Raw genomic sequence first — 15636 nt, forward strand, 5'->3', positions numbered from 1 at the left:
ATACATCCTCTGAGCTGGTATACACTACCATGATGACGAGTGGCCACTGCAGTTTAGGGACAAGATGCCAGTGCCAAAAACAGTAGCCCTCAACATCATTTGGTGGTCCATGTTGACACGGTGACACAGCGGTTAGTACTGCTGCCTCACAGCACCAAGGATCCAGCCTAGTGTGGAGTTTGCACATTATCCTTGTGCCTGCATGGGTTTCCTCCCACAGTCCAAAGATGTGTAGGTTAGGTTGCTTGGCTATGCTAAATTGTCCCTTTGTGTCATGGGGACTAGCAGGGTTAATATGTGGGGTTATGGGAATAAGGCTGGGTGGTGTAGGCTGGGTGGGCTGAATGGCCTCCTTCTGCACTATATGGACACTTGTGACAGAATCTGCCTCTAAAAGATTGGAGTTCATAGCTATCAGCATAGCTGCAAGAATGAAGATCACCCAACCCAAATGGATTGTTTGCTGTGTGTCATCATCTTGTAGGTGGAAGGATGCCAACACATCAGCTTCAAAATTGCATGCCACAAATGGCTGGAATTGAGTGACAAAAGTGCAGCGTGGCGACCAGTGAATCTGAGATCTTAGTGAACGGCCAGATAGATAGATATTCTATCTCTTTTAATCAGTGAAACTTAAGGATAGAGGAAGAAACAAGAATGCCAAAGCAGAAGTAGTGTTGATTAGAGTAGAAATTAATTAAGTACAGAAAGAGAAAAAAGGAAGGATTGGATTCGGGGAGAAAAGAATTTAAAAAAAGTATGGCACAATTAAAAATTTGGAAAAATATTATGAGAATCTTAATAATTTACTACAGTTTCAGTTGTGAGACTTTTGGGAATTTGAGCTTGATTAGCATTGTAAGAATGCAAGTTTTATCATTTAAAGAGTCTTTGCATTATGAAGTATTCATTTAAATTTTTTTCAACCTGTTCTCACAATGCAGAACAGCAATTTTTTGAAAATTGTGTGAAAGTTGACAGAAAATTCAATATTTTGCGAGGCAAATCATCCAGCAATCTGTGACAGTTCACATTTCATGAGCGTCTCTTCCTGACCATAAATTGCTGGGTTAGCCACATGTTACTGATGGTGTGTGCATTTAATCCTGAACCAGTAATTGCTACCAAGAAATACTTATTACTCTATAGTTTATAAAAGCAGAAAATAAATCTCTACTGTCCTATTATATGTAATGTTTGATTTCAAAGTATAAATTAATGTTCTTCAGGAAATATCTATCTCATATCTTAAAATTAATAACAGAATCCCTGATGGGTAGTAACAATTTTACTATTAAGTAAAGTAAGATGGTAATTATAAAAGGGCTTAGTAAAATCCCTAGATATAAAGAATAGTGTCTTATGACCTAACCCTCAGGCCTATAAAGTGCTAAAACAGTGGCGTCAGTCAATACCTTTCGTCTCTGGTGGTTGAAGTTCAAATACATTGTAAGGAAAGCATAAAGATCTTTATGGGTAATGGCTACTAAGCAATATGCATAATTCTCAGCTGAATTCCTGTTGGAAAAATCCATAGTACATAGTGAAGTACAGGGAGATTTGGTATAGGGCTTGAAAGGTATTACTTGATACTGCCATTATTGTTCACAAACTTTTAGCAACCAAAATAAAAACAGAATATGTTAGAAAAACTCAGCAGTTCTAGCAGCATGGTGAGAGAATCAGAGTTAACATTTCGAGTCTCCATGACTCATCTTCAAAACTTTTAGTAACTAAACCTTCATAAAGCAGTTTGTTTTAACCTTTTTTTGGTTTACATCAGCCTGTACTACAATTTTCAAACTAGTGACGTAAGTAGTAAGTATCGGTGGCATCTTTAGCAACAATGACGTAAATAATTTCCTTTGCCTTACACTGTTTAAAGAGCCGAATTAACGTGAGCCATTAAAGTGAGTGCATTTTGCGTTTAGAAACATAGAAAATAGAAACAGGAGAAGGTCATTCGGCCCGTCGAACCTGTTCCATCATTCATTTTGATCATGGCTGATTACGGAATTCAAAATTTGATCCTGCATTCCCATGATCCCTTTGGTTCGAAGAACTATATCTAATTTCTTCTTGAGATCACAGACTGTTTTGCCCTCAACAAATTTCTGTGGTTATGAATTCCAAGATTCAACACACTCTGGGCAAAGAAGTTTCTCCTCACCTCAGTCCGAAAAGGCTTTCCCCATATCCTCAAATTGTGACCCCAAGTTCTGGATTTCCCCACCATCGGGAACGTTCTTTCTGAATCTACCCTATCTAATCCTGTTAGAATTTTATAAATTCCTATGAGATCCCCTCTCACTCTTCTAAACTTTATTGAATATAATCCTCACCGACTTGCTCTCTCCTCCTATGACAAACCTGCCATCCCATGAGTCAGCCTGGTAAACCTTCACTGTACTCCCTGGACAGCAAGGACATCCTTCCTCATCCTCTGGCTATGAAGGCCAACATACCATTCACCTTTTTTACTGCCTGCTGTACTTATGTGCTTACTTTCAGCAAGTGATGCATGAGGACACCAAGGTCTCACTTCTCTCAATTTACACTATTCAAATAATTATCTGCCTTCCTATTTTTGCTACCGAAGTGGATAACTTTGCACTTATCCACATTATACTGCATCTGCCATGCACATGCCCACTCAGGCTGTCCAAATTACACTGAAGCATCTCTGTCTCCTCCTCACTACTCATCCCCCCACTGGGCTGTGCTTCATAACTTTGTACTTTTAAAAGAAAGAACAAAACTTGCATTTATTTGGTATCTTTTATCTCTTCAAGACATGCTGAAACATTTTTAAGCCTCAAGTACTTTTGAAATGCAGAAAACATAGCTGGTATTTTGGGCACAGCATGATCCTGAAAATATCAATGTAATTTGTTTTAATGGTGTGGGTTGAGGAATAAGTATTAAGCAGAACACTGGGACAAGTTAGTGTTCTCAAGGAGTGCCATCAACCTGAGAGGGTAGACAAGGCCATGGTTTAATTCATCTGTAAGACTGCATTTTTTTTTGTTTTTTATTCTTATATGGGGTGTGGGCATTGTTGGCTAGGTCTGCATTTATTTCTATCCCTAATTGCCCTTGGACTGAGTGATTTGCTAGGATGTTTCAGAGGGCATTTAAGAGCCAACCACATTAATGTGGGTCTGGAGTCGCTTGTCGGCCAGATCAGTAAGGATAGCAGGTTTCCTTCCCTAAAGGACATTCTTGAAGCAGATGGGTTTGTATAACAGTCAACAGTGGTTGTATGGTCATCATTAAGCTCTTAATTCCAGATTTTTATTGGATTCAAATTTACCAGCTGCCATGGTGGGATTCAAACTCAGGTCCCAAAGCATTACCCTCGGTCACTAGTCCAGTGACAATGCCACTTGCCATTGCATTTCCTACAATATAGCACTTGCCAAGTATAGTGTGTGTCAACCCAAGCCTTTGGCGTGAGATCATATCCTTCCGATGCAAGAGTAAAACCAATTGAACCATGGTTGATGGGGAGGCAATGGCTTACTGGTATTATCAATAGACTATTAATCTAGAAATTCAGCTAATAATCTAGCTGAGTTATTATTCTTAGGTTTGAATCACACCACAGCAGATGATGGAATTTGAATTCAATAGAAGTCTGGAACTAAGAATCTACTGGTGACCATGAAACCATTATCGATTGTCAGAACCCATCTTGTTCACTAATGTCCCTTCGGGAAGGAGATCTGTTATCCTTATCTAGTCTGGCCTACATGTGACTCCAGAACCACACCAATGTGGTTGACTTTCGACTGCTTCCAAGGGCAAGTAGGGATGGGTAGTAAATGCTGGCCAGCCAGTGACGCCCACAAATGAATTGAATTATATTAAAATCAACAGAAATGTGGAAATAATCTTTACAGAAATCTTAATGGTTCTTTGGTTAGCTTTATTTATGATGCTGTTGTGGGAAATCACCACTCGGAGTCAGTTTTGAAGATTCAACATGCAGTTTATTGGACAAAGCTTTGGGAGAAGCGCTGGGCACACCACAATGCTCGCAGTCACCTTCTCAATTTTAAAATGGCAGATTAGCTTCTTTTATACATTTTAGAGTTGACAGGTACAGACATTAGCAGTTATCACATCATTAGCCAATTATGCCTCCCAAGCAATGACTGACCTCATTAACAAAACTTATTGTTCCTTACCATAGAATCATACAGGACAGAAAAGACCCTTCGGACTCTCGAATCTGCACCGATGTATGAGAAATACCTATATCTCCTTATGACTGACGCTTTAGCTGCTCCTTATTCACTCTGTCCATGTCCTCATAATCTTGTACACCTCAACCAGGTCACCCTCAGTCTTCTCTTTTCCAACAAAAGCAACACAAGCCTATCCAATCTCTCTTCATAACTTAAATGTTCCATCCCAGACAGCATCCTGGTGAACCTCCTCTGTACCCACTCCAGTGCAAGCACATGCTTATTATCTCCTATTAACTATTATCCCCTATTAACTCCCCATTCTCATTCTTTAATAGGACCAACACTCACTTCACCTACTCTGTTCTGATTTACTCGGAGGCCGTTAATTAATCCTGTCACATTGCACAATGCCAGGTGTAATAAACCTGCTCTTTGCTTGGTACCAGGATGTGCTGCTCTAAGAAACTATCCAGAAAGCATTCCACAAACTCCTCAGCCAGTCTACTACTGTCAACCTGACTTTTCCAGTTTATATGTAGATTAAAGTCATCCATGATTATTGCTATTCTTTCATGACAAGCAATCAACATTTTTCGTGGTTACTGTTAGAGGGCCCGTGGACCCTGTCCCATTAGTGACTTCTTTCCTCTACTATTCTTCATCTCCGCCCAAACCCATTTTATATCCTGATCTCCTGAACCAAGGTCAACTCCAATTACCACAATGATTCATTCCTAACTGTGCTATCCCTTCTATCTTTACCTAGTATTCAAGTCTTATTATTCCTGTTCAGTTGGAATTGTAACTTTTATTTAAAAGAGAGCTTAATACATGTCTGTTTAGATGTGTCCTTGGCTGCCTCCCAAAAGTAGGTTACTTAAGTATCCAATAAGCAGAGAAGAGGAGAATTGCTGTTCTCCATACATTTAAGATTAGAAAGCTACAAAAATCATAGAACTTCTTCTAATCTGTTCCCACAGTGCTGCTATAAATTCATTTGAAGAAACCCTATGTTCAAACATAGGTCCAGAGCATGACCTGAGCCAAGGTCAACACTGCATTCAGTTAACAAACTAACGTGATGCGAGACTAATACAAAAGGAAGTCTCATCCTCTTTTACTGCGAGATTGGACCTTGGAACTAGATATCTAGTTCTATCACTTTTGTTGTGAATGGAATTGGAAAGAAACCAGATAGCCTGCAAAAATGTTTATCTTGTATTCAACATGGAAAAAGGTGCCAAAGCAGAAGTTTTGGTTCTGCTTTATCTTAAGCTAAGCTGATCATCTGGACTGCAAGGTCTGTTTTTTCTGTCTATTCTGTAGTAATTAGATAATAACAGGGTTTAGTTTGTTGTGCAATGTCTATGCCTAAGTCAGCACATTTTAATGTCTTTCCACAGAGTCCATTTTGTACCAGGTAACCATTTTTTATCTTCTAATTTCGGGATTCCCTCTGGCAGCATCTCACTTTTACTCCAACAATGCTTATTATAGATTAACTAAGCCCATTGAGACAGGAGGGTGATTTTCACAGACTTATTCACACAGAAAAATACATTGGCTAGCAGGTGAGATTGGGGAACAAATGGCTTGTGGCCATTGTCCAAGGCTCAGTCAACTAGGTTCTTAAGCAGGGCTTGAAATGAGTAAGACTAACATTTCGACCAAAATTAGAAACCTTAGTTCAGTACTTAAAATATAAGATCTGTGCAGTACCTGAATGACATTTCTGTGCACTGATGAGAAGGATGTGTATTCTGCAAGCTCTCAGTGCCCTAAGTGGCTGAGTCAGCAGCTCTTCAAGGAGCTGCTGGCTAAATACATCACCTGAACTAAATAAATCTGTGGCTGTTGTGAGACTTACGTGACCATGAGGAGCATTAAGGTATTTTCTGGACTCTCCCAGAGCTACAGTCATTAAAATTAGTGAGAAATGCAACTTTTCTGCTTCTTCGTTGTTGGAAACCCCTTATGAATTTACACTATGTTCAGACGTACGTAACTGGGTATTCCAGCAGAGATGCGATCTATTAATTTTGATGAACAGCAATACTAGCCTTGAAAAAAATAACTTCACAGTGTGGCGTGCAATTAAATGATAAATTAATTAGATATTTAAAGTTAAATATTTTTAAGTAACTAGAAATAATCAGCACACTTTATCTTCCACTTTCACCTTATGTGAATGTCCAATTTTTAATTTGTCCCATCTAAAAGATTTTCTTTGTTTCCTATTGTGAAGGTCTGTGAAATTATTTTCATTTGATTGGCTGCTTGGACATACATACAAGCATAAGAATTAAAAACAGACCACTTGATCCCTCATGTCTGTTCTGCCATTTAAGATATGATACTGTGCCTTTAAGAAATGCATTTGAGCTATGTTCTTGTGGAGAATCTGTTGTAACAGTTTTGTTTGCAGTTAGTTGCTCTGTCTACCAACATGCTAATAGCAGCAGCCTAATTGCTTCTAATGAGTAGAATCTGAACTAATGCTGTTCTGCTGTTTTCCTGAGATTTTGCAGAGTGGGGTTTCATTGAGATAATTGGCAAGTGTGGTCATATGATGGAGAAGATGGATTTTTCACAGAAGCTTAGATGCTGCTGCTTCAGAAAGAGGCCATTCAACGACGGCGGTGCGATAGCACAGTGGTTAGCACTGCTGCTTCACAGCTCCAGGGACCTGGGTTTGATTCCCAGCTTGAGTCACCGTCTGTGTGGCATTTGCACATTCTCCTTGTGTCTGCATGGGTTTCCTCCGGGTGCTCCGGTTTCCCCCCACAGTCCAAAGATGTGCAGGTTAGGTTGATTGGTCATGCTATAAATTGCCCCTTAGAGTCCTGAGATGCGTAGGTGAGAGAGATTAGTGGGTAAATGTGTAGGGATATGGGGGTAGGATTGTGGTTGGTGCAGGCTCGATGGGCTGATGGCCTCCTTCTGCACTGTAGGGTTTCTATGAACCCATCTAAACAGCATTGGTTCTCTGAAAGAACATTACCAATCCCTGTCTTATCCCCATAACCTTGCACATTTTTCTTTTCAGATAGTAATTCAATTCTCTCTTGCATACTTTAATAGAACCTGCCTCCACCACCTTTTCCAGAAGTTCTAGATTCTAATGAATCACAAAAACATTTCCATCCCTTTAACAAATTACCAAGAATCTTTACCCTCTAGTTAGTGATGTTCTTTTGAGTGGAAACAGTTTCTCTCTATTTATCCTGTGCATACCTCTCAAGATCTTGAATTTTTTCAATCAAGCCTCTTCTCAGCCTTCATTTCTCCAAGGAAAACAGTCCCATCCCCTCAATCCATCCTCATAACTACAATTCTTTGTCCCTGCAATCACTCTTGTGATTCTCTTCAGTACTTTCTCCAGTGCCTTCACATCCTTTCTCAAGTCTGGCGCCTAGAACTTTTCACACTGAATTGCTTATGTTGAAAACACATAAAAGCAGTTTGAAGTTCAAAATTTGCAGCATATGCCAGCATGCTTTGATTTGATGTGATTTACTACTGTCACATGAACTAAGATACATGAAAAGTATTGTTTTGCACGCTATCCATTCAAATCACAGCAAACATGGCTGGTAAAGAGCCGCTGTGCTCAGGCGCCACCTTGAGACATGGATGTGGTCAATCCACAGTGAGAGCAGTACCACATCCCCATTCTCTCTGCACTCCCTGTGCTGTGGGGACTGGCAGCAAGCATTTTAGGGCCTTGAGTTGAGGTCAGGTGTTGTGAATTAAAGGAATGCGACCAACAGGGAAAATAAACAAAGTTTTAAAATGAATTTAAAAAAAAGACAGCGCATTGGATTGCTGCCCTACATTAACATATTGCTTGTTAACTTCATTATTGGTTGTTGATTTTGGATGTTGGTATAATTTGCTTCCACCAGTAAATAAAACAGTTTATTTCCCAAATGTCATAACACTAATTGGATCATGGAATCAATATGGATTCATTTGCATATTCTTTATCATTGAGGATCATTGATCCAGGCAAGTTCAATTGATGAAGCAAATGTGTCTCGGGTATTTGAGCTTGATGTATAAATTATCATAGAATCCCAACAGGGCCATTTTGCCCATCAAGCCGGCACCGACAACAATCCCCGCCATATGTTCATGACTCCACAAATTTACCCTGCTAATTTCCTTGACACTAAGGAGCAATTGAGTCTGCCCTGTCCACCTAATCGGCACACCTTTAGACTGTGGGAGGAAACTGGAGCATCCGGAGGAAACCCATGTTGACCCGGGAAGAACGTGCAAACTCCACGCAGTCACCTAACGCCAGAATTGAACCCAGGTCCCTAGCGCTGTGAGGTAGCAGTGCTAACCACTGTGTAGCCCAATTGTATTTATATTTTTCTTTTCCCTTTGTGAATAAACCCTATTGTCTTCAAAAGCTAAGTAAAACCTCCTTTACTGTTTTTGTGTATGTGTATGAGTATATTGTACTTCAGTATAGCTGAGTAATGGTTTTAAAGTGCATTCGTTATTTCCAAACAAACCGAATGCAAGAAAGGAAAAATTCCATGAAATTCAAAGAAACAAATTCTTTTTGTAGTCTTTGAAACTGGCTTCCATGTGACTTTCCATTTCTGTGAGCTTTCCAGCACATTTGGTTCCAAAAAAGAAAATGCTGGAAAATCTCAGCAGGTCTGGCAGCATCTGAAAGGAAAGAAAAGAGCTGACTTTTCATTTGGTTGATTGCTTTTCTCTTTTCTTCTTTTTTCACAAGATAGGTTTGAAAAGAATACTAGGGTCGCATTTTGTGCTTTCTGAATAGATTATTTACATTAGATGTCTGTTGCCTTAATTGCCATTTATTTCCCTTTCCTCTGTTATTATCTTTTTACCTACCCCTTTCCTAGCTATTACTGCTATCCATTCCCACAATCTTTTCATTGTCTTTATGCCATGCAATTGTATTCCCCCACCTTCTTCCCCTTATCCCACAATGAGTGCACTTTTCCCTGCCTAATCCAAACCCAAGTCTGGTTAAAACACTGGGTAGCCCCTGAAACAGAGACTTTGAGGCAGGAACTGTCCTTGAGCTGAAAGTTCTGTTCACTAGAAAATTGGATGCCTCACCTCCGTCTCTGCCTACTCAGAAATGTTTTAAAGTGATGATAGATAATTACTTAGCTGCAATGCCACGTAAATGGAATGATTTCCATTCACATTGCATTGTAGCAGGCCAAGGACAGACTTGTGGGCATGAGAGCAAGATGAGTTGAAGTATCAAGTGACAGGAAGAATGGGGTCATGCTTGCAGAGTGTTCCCCAAAGCAGCCACCAGTCAGTCTAGGGGAGACTAAACGACACCTTCACTCTGCACAAGCATGACTCCAGCCTCTGTAATGTTTACCATTTCAACTCGGTGTCAGCGCTCCAGTGAAGCACAATACAGACTGAAGGAACAATATCTCTTCAGATTAGGCACGTTACAACCTTCTGGATTCAACATTGAGTTTAACATCTTTAGACTGTGAACTTTTCAACTTTCCCCTCCATCTTGACCTCCGCCCCCAATTGTTTTTTGTTTTCTTGGTTTGTCCCAATGCAAATACCCCATCCCCCCCTTCCCCACAGGACTGTCTGCCTTGTTTTGCTTTTATTGAGCACCTACGTTTGTTCTCATTAACACATTCTGCTATCTTCCTTTATACCACTATCAGCAGTTGTTTCGTCTTTAATGCGATAGTGAACACTTCGTTTGTCTTGTGTCTATGACACACTTGTCAGTCTCTCCTGAGCTTTAGATAGAATCATAGAATCTTCAAACCCTACAGTGCAGAAAGGGGCTATTCAGTCCATCGAGTCTGCACCAACCACAATCCCACCCAAGCCCTACCTCCATATCCCTACATATTTTACCCACTAATCCCTCTAACCTACACATCTCAGGACACTAAGAGGCAATTTTAGCATGGCCAATCAACCTAACCTGCACACCTTTGGACTGTGGGAGGAAACTGGAGCACTCGGAGGAAACCCATGCAGACATGAGGAGAATGGGCAAACTCCACACAGACAGTGACCCAAGCCGGGAATTGAACCCAGGCCCCTGGAGCTCTGAAGCAGCAGTGCTAACCACTGCGCTACCGTGCCGTAGCGTAGTACTTTGACCTATCCCTGAGCTTCTATTCTACCCAACTCTTCCACCCCCTCTCTGCAACTATATAATCCATTATGTTTCTACCCCCTCTTCAGTTCTGAAGAGTCATATGGAGTCAAAACATTAACTCTTGTTTCTCTCCACAGATGCTGCCAGATCTGCTGAATTTTGCCAGCAGTTTCTGTTTTTATTTCAGATTTCCAGCATCCACAGTACATTGCTTTTACCTTGTATCAGGTTTTTTTTGGGATGAAATGATTGTCTTATAAGGAAGAGTTCAGCAGTGTGGCCGCATATTCATTGAAGTTTAGAAGAATGAGCAGTGATCTTATTGAAACATGGCATGGTGGCACTGTGGTTGACACTGCTGCCTCAGTGCCAGGAACCCAGGTTCAATTCTGGCCTCGGGTCACTATCTGTGGGGAGTTTGCACTTTCTCCACATGTCTGCGTGGGGTTCCTCAGGGAGCTCTGGTTTCCCCACACAGTCTAACGATGTGCAGTTTAAGTCGATTGGCGATGCTAAATTGACCCTAGTTCATTGGGATTAGCAGGATAAATGTGTGGAGTTAAGGCCTGAGTAGGATTGTGGTCAGTAGAGACTCAATGGGCCGAATGGCTTCCTCCTGTACTGTAGGGATTCTATGATTCTATAAGGTTCTGAGGGGACTTAACAGGATAGAAGCTGAGAAGAGACTTCCCTTTGTGGGGAAATCTGGAACTTTGGGCACAATTTAAAAATAAGGAGAAGTGAGAAGTGCTTTTTCTGAGGGTCATTAGCCTTTAGAATTCTCTTCCACAAAGCAGTGGAAGCCGGGTCCTTGAATATATTCAACTCTAAGTTAGATAGATTTCCAACCAACAGAGGAGTGAAAAGATCAACAAAGTGGGAATGAGCAGTCAAAGCTGCAATCAGATCAGCTATGATCTTATTGAGTGGTGATGTGGACATGTCGGCGTTGGACTGGGGCAGGCACAAAAAGAAGTCTCTCAACACCAGATTAAAGTCCAGGTTTATTTGGTAGTACAGAGCAGCAGTGAAGAGCAGTGCTTTGAATAGAGTGAGGGAGCAGACTTGAGGCAAATGGTTTTCTCATATTTCTATTTATGTTGTTAACATAACCCTTTTAAATAAAAATACAAGATGAAGAGCAAACACATTTCCTTTGAAAACAAAAATATTGGAAATACTCAGCAGGTCAGGCATCATTTATGGATTGAGAGAAACAATTTTTTTTTGGATCTGCTTACGATATTTTGCTTTTGAGTTTAACGAATTGGTAGAAACATAGGGAATAGGAGCAAGAGCACGTCATTTACTCTGACAAGTCTGTTCCACTTTCAGTCTGATCGTGGCTGATCCTCTATCTCAAGCCCATTCTCCTGCACTCTGCCCATCATTCCTGATGTACTTAAAATCTTGAAATTTATCTGTTTACTCCTTAAATATATTCAGTGATTTTTTTTTTCCCGTCCACAGCTTTCTGTGGTAGAGAATTGCACAGGTTCACTACCCTCTGTCAAAAGAAATTTCTCCTTATCTCAGTCCTAAATGGCCACTTCCTGTATCCTGATACTTGTGACAACTTGTTTCATCAACACCTCCCTCCGCCCCCAACCAACCTGCTATCCCTAGAGGAAACTTCAACTTTGCATCCAGTCTGTTCAGCCCCATCAAGATTGTATACAGTTTAAGTGAGATTCCTCTATATTGTTCTAAATTCCAGTGAATACAGGCCTAATCTTTCCTCATGTCAATCCCAAGAACAAGCAGACCTTTTGCTGCACTCCCTCTATAGCAAGTACAATCTTCTTTAAATAAGGAGACCACATTGCACACGTTAAGCCAAATCTAGTCTCACCAAGGCCCTGCACAGCTGGAGTAAGACACTCTTGCTCCTGTATCAAGCCCTGCTCCTGTACTCAGATCCTCTTGTAATGAAGGCCAACGTACCATTTGCTTTCCTAAATGCTTACTGAACTTGTATGCTTGCTTTCAGTGAATGGTGTACAAGGACAAGTCAGGACCCTTTGTACATCAACATTTCCCAATCTGTCTGCCATTCTGTTATTCCTAGCAAAGTGGATAACTTCACATTTATCTACGTTATACTGCATCTACTGTGTGCTTGTTCACTCGCTCAACATGTCCAAATCTTTTCATGTAAACATCTTCCTCAGACTCACATTCCCACAAGTTCTGTGTCATCAGCAAACTTGGAAATGCTACATTTGGATCTTTCATCCAAATCATTGATGTATATTGTGAATAGCTGGGGCCCAAGCACTGATCCCTGCAGTTCTCCTCTCATCATTCGCTGCCATTTCAAAATGACTTTTATTCCTATTCTGTTTTCCATTTGCTAAACAGTTCTTCATCCATGTCACTACATTATCCCCCATCCTATGTACATTAATTGTGCACACTAACCTCTTGATCAAAAGATTTCTGAAAATCCAAATACATCACATCCACTGGTTCTCCCTGATCTATCCTGCTAGTTATGTCCTCAAAAACCTTCAATAGATTTGTCTTTTTCATTTCAAAAATCCATGTTGACTTTGTTTAATCCAATTGATATTTCCTAAGTTTCTGTTATCATATCTATTATAATAGACTTTAACATTTTCTTACTAATTTTAAATATATATTCTAATATGTGGAGGAATTGCATTAATGCACTGTTGAAAATGTTCATTAAATATTCAGAAACTGAGGCCCCTTTATGTATGAATTAGTAAATCAGAAATGGGAGTGAATGGGGTGGTTTGATCCATTAAATACCTATGCTTGGATTAGATGGCTAAATGCGCCTTGGTGATTATTTTCCAAACCTCGCTGGATTCCAGAGAAGTGCCGGAAGATTGGAAAACGGCTAATGTTACGCTGCTGTTTAAAAAGGGTAGCAGGCAAAAGGCAGGGAATTATAGGCCGGTTAGTTTAACGTCTGTTGTAGGAAAAATGCTTGAATCCGTAATCAAGGAGAAAATAGCGAGGCATCTTGAGAAGAATTGTTTGATAGAGCAGACGCAGCACGATTTCGTTAAGGGGAAGTCGTGTCTGACGAATTTATTGGAATTCTATGAGGATGTGTCTAGTGCGGTGGACAGAGGGGAACCGGTGGATGTGGTGTTTCTCGATTTTCAGAATGCGTTTGATAAGGTGCCTCACAAAAGGTTGTTACAGAAGGGTTGGGGGTGGGGTGTTAGCGTGGATAGGGGATTGGCTGTCAAATAGGAGGCAGAGAGTGGGTGTCAATGGGTGCTATTCGGATTGGCGGCTGGTGACTAGTGGAGTGCCCCAGGGATCGGTGCTGGGGCCTCAGCTATTTACCATTTATATAGATGATCTGGAGGAGGGAGCCGAGTATAAGGTGTCGAAATTTGCTGATGACACAAAGATAAGTGGAACAGCAAATTGTGCGGAGGGTGTGGAAAGTCTGCAGAGGGATCTATATAGGCTGAGCGAGTGGGCGAGGACCTGGCAGATGGAATACAATGTTGGCAAGTGTGAGGTTATCCACTTTGGTAGGAATAATGGTAGGAAGGACTACTACTTACAGGGTGAAAAGCTGCAGCATGCTACGGTGCAGAGGGACCTGGGGGTCCATGTGCATGAGTTGCAAAAACCCAGCCTACAGGTGCAGCAGGTGGTCAGGAAGGCAAATGGGATGCTGGCCTTCATAGCGAGGGGGATTGAATATAAAAGTAGGGAGGTCTTGCTGCAACTGTACAGGGCACTGGTGAGGCCGCAGCTGGAGTACTGTGTGCAGTTTTGGTCGCCGCACTTGCGCAAGGATATTTTGGCCTTGGAGGGAGTGCAGAGGAGGTTCACTAGGCTGATACCAGAGTTGAGGGGGTTGAACTATGAGGAGAAATTGAATAGACTGGGCTTGTACTCGTTAGAGTTTAGAAGGATGAGGGGAGATCTCATTGAGACATATAAGATGATGAAAGGGATGGATAGGGTAGAGGTGGAGAAGTTCTTCCTGCTCAGAAAGGACAGCAGGACTAGAGGGCACAGCCTCAAGATAAGGTGGGGGGCAGATTAGAACAGAGTTGAGGAGGAACTTCTTCACTCAAAGGTGTATCTCTGGAATTCTCTGCCCATTGAAGTGGTGGAGGCTACCTCGCTAAATATATTTAAGACGCGGGTAGATAGGTTTTTGGTAGGCAAGGGGATTAAGGGTTATGGGGAGAAAGCGGGAAAGTGGAACTGATCCACTTCAGATCAGCCATGATCTTATTGAATGGCGGGGCAGGCACGAAGGGCTAGATGGCCTACTCCTGCTCCTATTTCTTATGTTCTTATAGATGCCTATGTTGTTTCTCTTTGAATGTTACGAGAAATATGAATGTTACGAGAAATATAAATGTTAACCGAGTAGTGAGGCAGAGATTTAACCATTTCATTGTGTTTACCTGAGCAGGATATTGCAAACTGTATCCGTGGCTATGGTTTTTTTTTGATCTTTCACTTTAAAGATCAGAATTGAACAGTACGTGGGCTATTATTGTACATGTTTTGTTTTGCTGGGAAATTCAATTTATGAATGAAGGATGTGGATTTTAAAATTGCTCCTTACATGCAAGAGAAATGCTATTCATGTACTATTACTGATTCCATTTCTGTGCTATGGAGTGCCATGTGCTAGCAGTGAGCTGTCATCACTTTCCTGTAAATGGAGAAGAATTAATTTCTATTCTCGGTTCTTCTACAATGTGCACATGAAGAGAAAATTGTACTTCCTGGGAATTTAACACTTATGATCTACTTTTGAATCTTGTCCACAGACAGTCTTTTGATTGACTATCAGTTCACATTCAGCCTTACCCAGGATGATGACCGCCATTATACAGCTATCAACTTCATGGCTACTCCAGAACAGGTTGGTTGTGTTTATACTGATGGTTTTCTGTTTCTTTCACATAAACTTCTTGATGTTTTTTTCCTTCCGTTTCACATTAATCACTTGTGTCGCTTGGTACTGACTGCTGGTAAGTATACTACGACGCTGGTGTCCTAAGAATTGTTATTATCCATGTTTCAGAACTTTTTCGCTGCTCTGTGCATTTAAAATATAACTGATTTGCCAATAAGATGTTATGTGTACATTGTTATTCTTGTTGTCTGCACTGTGATGCTGACAGTGTACATTTTGTGAGATAACATTTTGATCTTTGTGGTGAGCATGTTAGTCCTGATTCTCACTGGTCTGAGGTTCTGAAACTAAATTATGGAAATATATGCATAGCAAACTTTACCCGACACTGGCAATGCAGATTTAAAGTTACTTATCCCACAAGAACA

At 40.9% G+C, this 15636-nt stretch overlaps 1 protein-coding gene across 2 annotated transcripts in view; it reads left to right on the forward strand.

The window, feature by feature from the left end:
* Positions 1 to 15636, forward strand: part of atrnl1b (attractin-like 1b) — an 883775-nt gene that overhangs the window by 367083 nt on the left and 501056 nt on the right. For both annotated transcript variants that reach the window (XM_080205830.1, XM_080205831.1), the window contains one exon: positions 15120 to 15214. In XM_080205830.1, the coding sequence (XP_080061956.1) occupies positions 15120 to 15214 (95 nt within the window). The remainder of the gene's footprint in view (positions 1 to 15119; positions 15215 to 15636) is intronic.

Source organism: Carcharhinus amblyrhynchos, chromosome 17 (assembly GCF_965287045.1).
Source record: "Carcharhinus amblyrhynchos chromosome 17, sCarAmb.v2.hapA, whole genome shotgun sequence".
NCBI classification, from domain to species: Eukaryota; Metazoa; Chordata; class Chondrichthyes; order Carcharhiniformes; family Carcharhinidae; genus Carcharhinus; species Carcharhinus amblyrhynchos.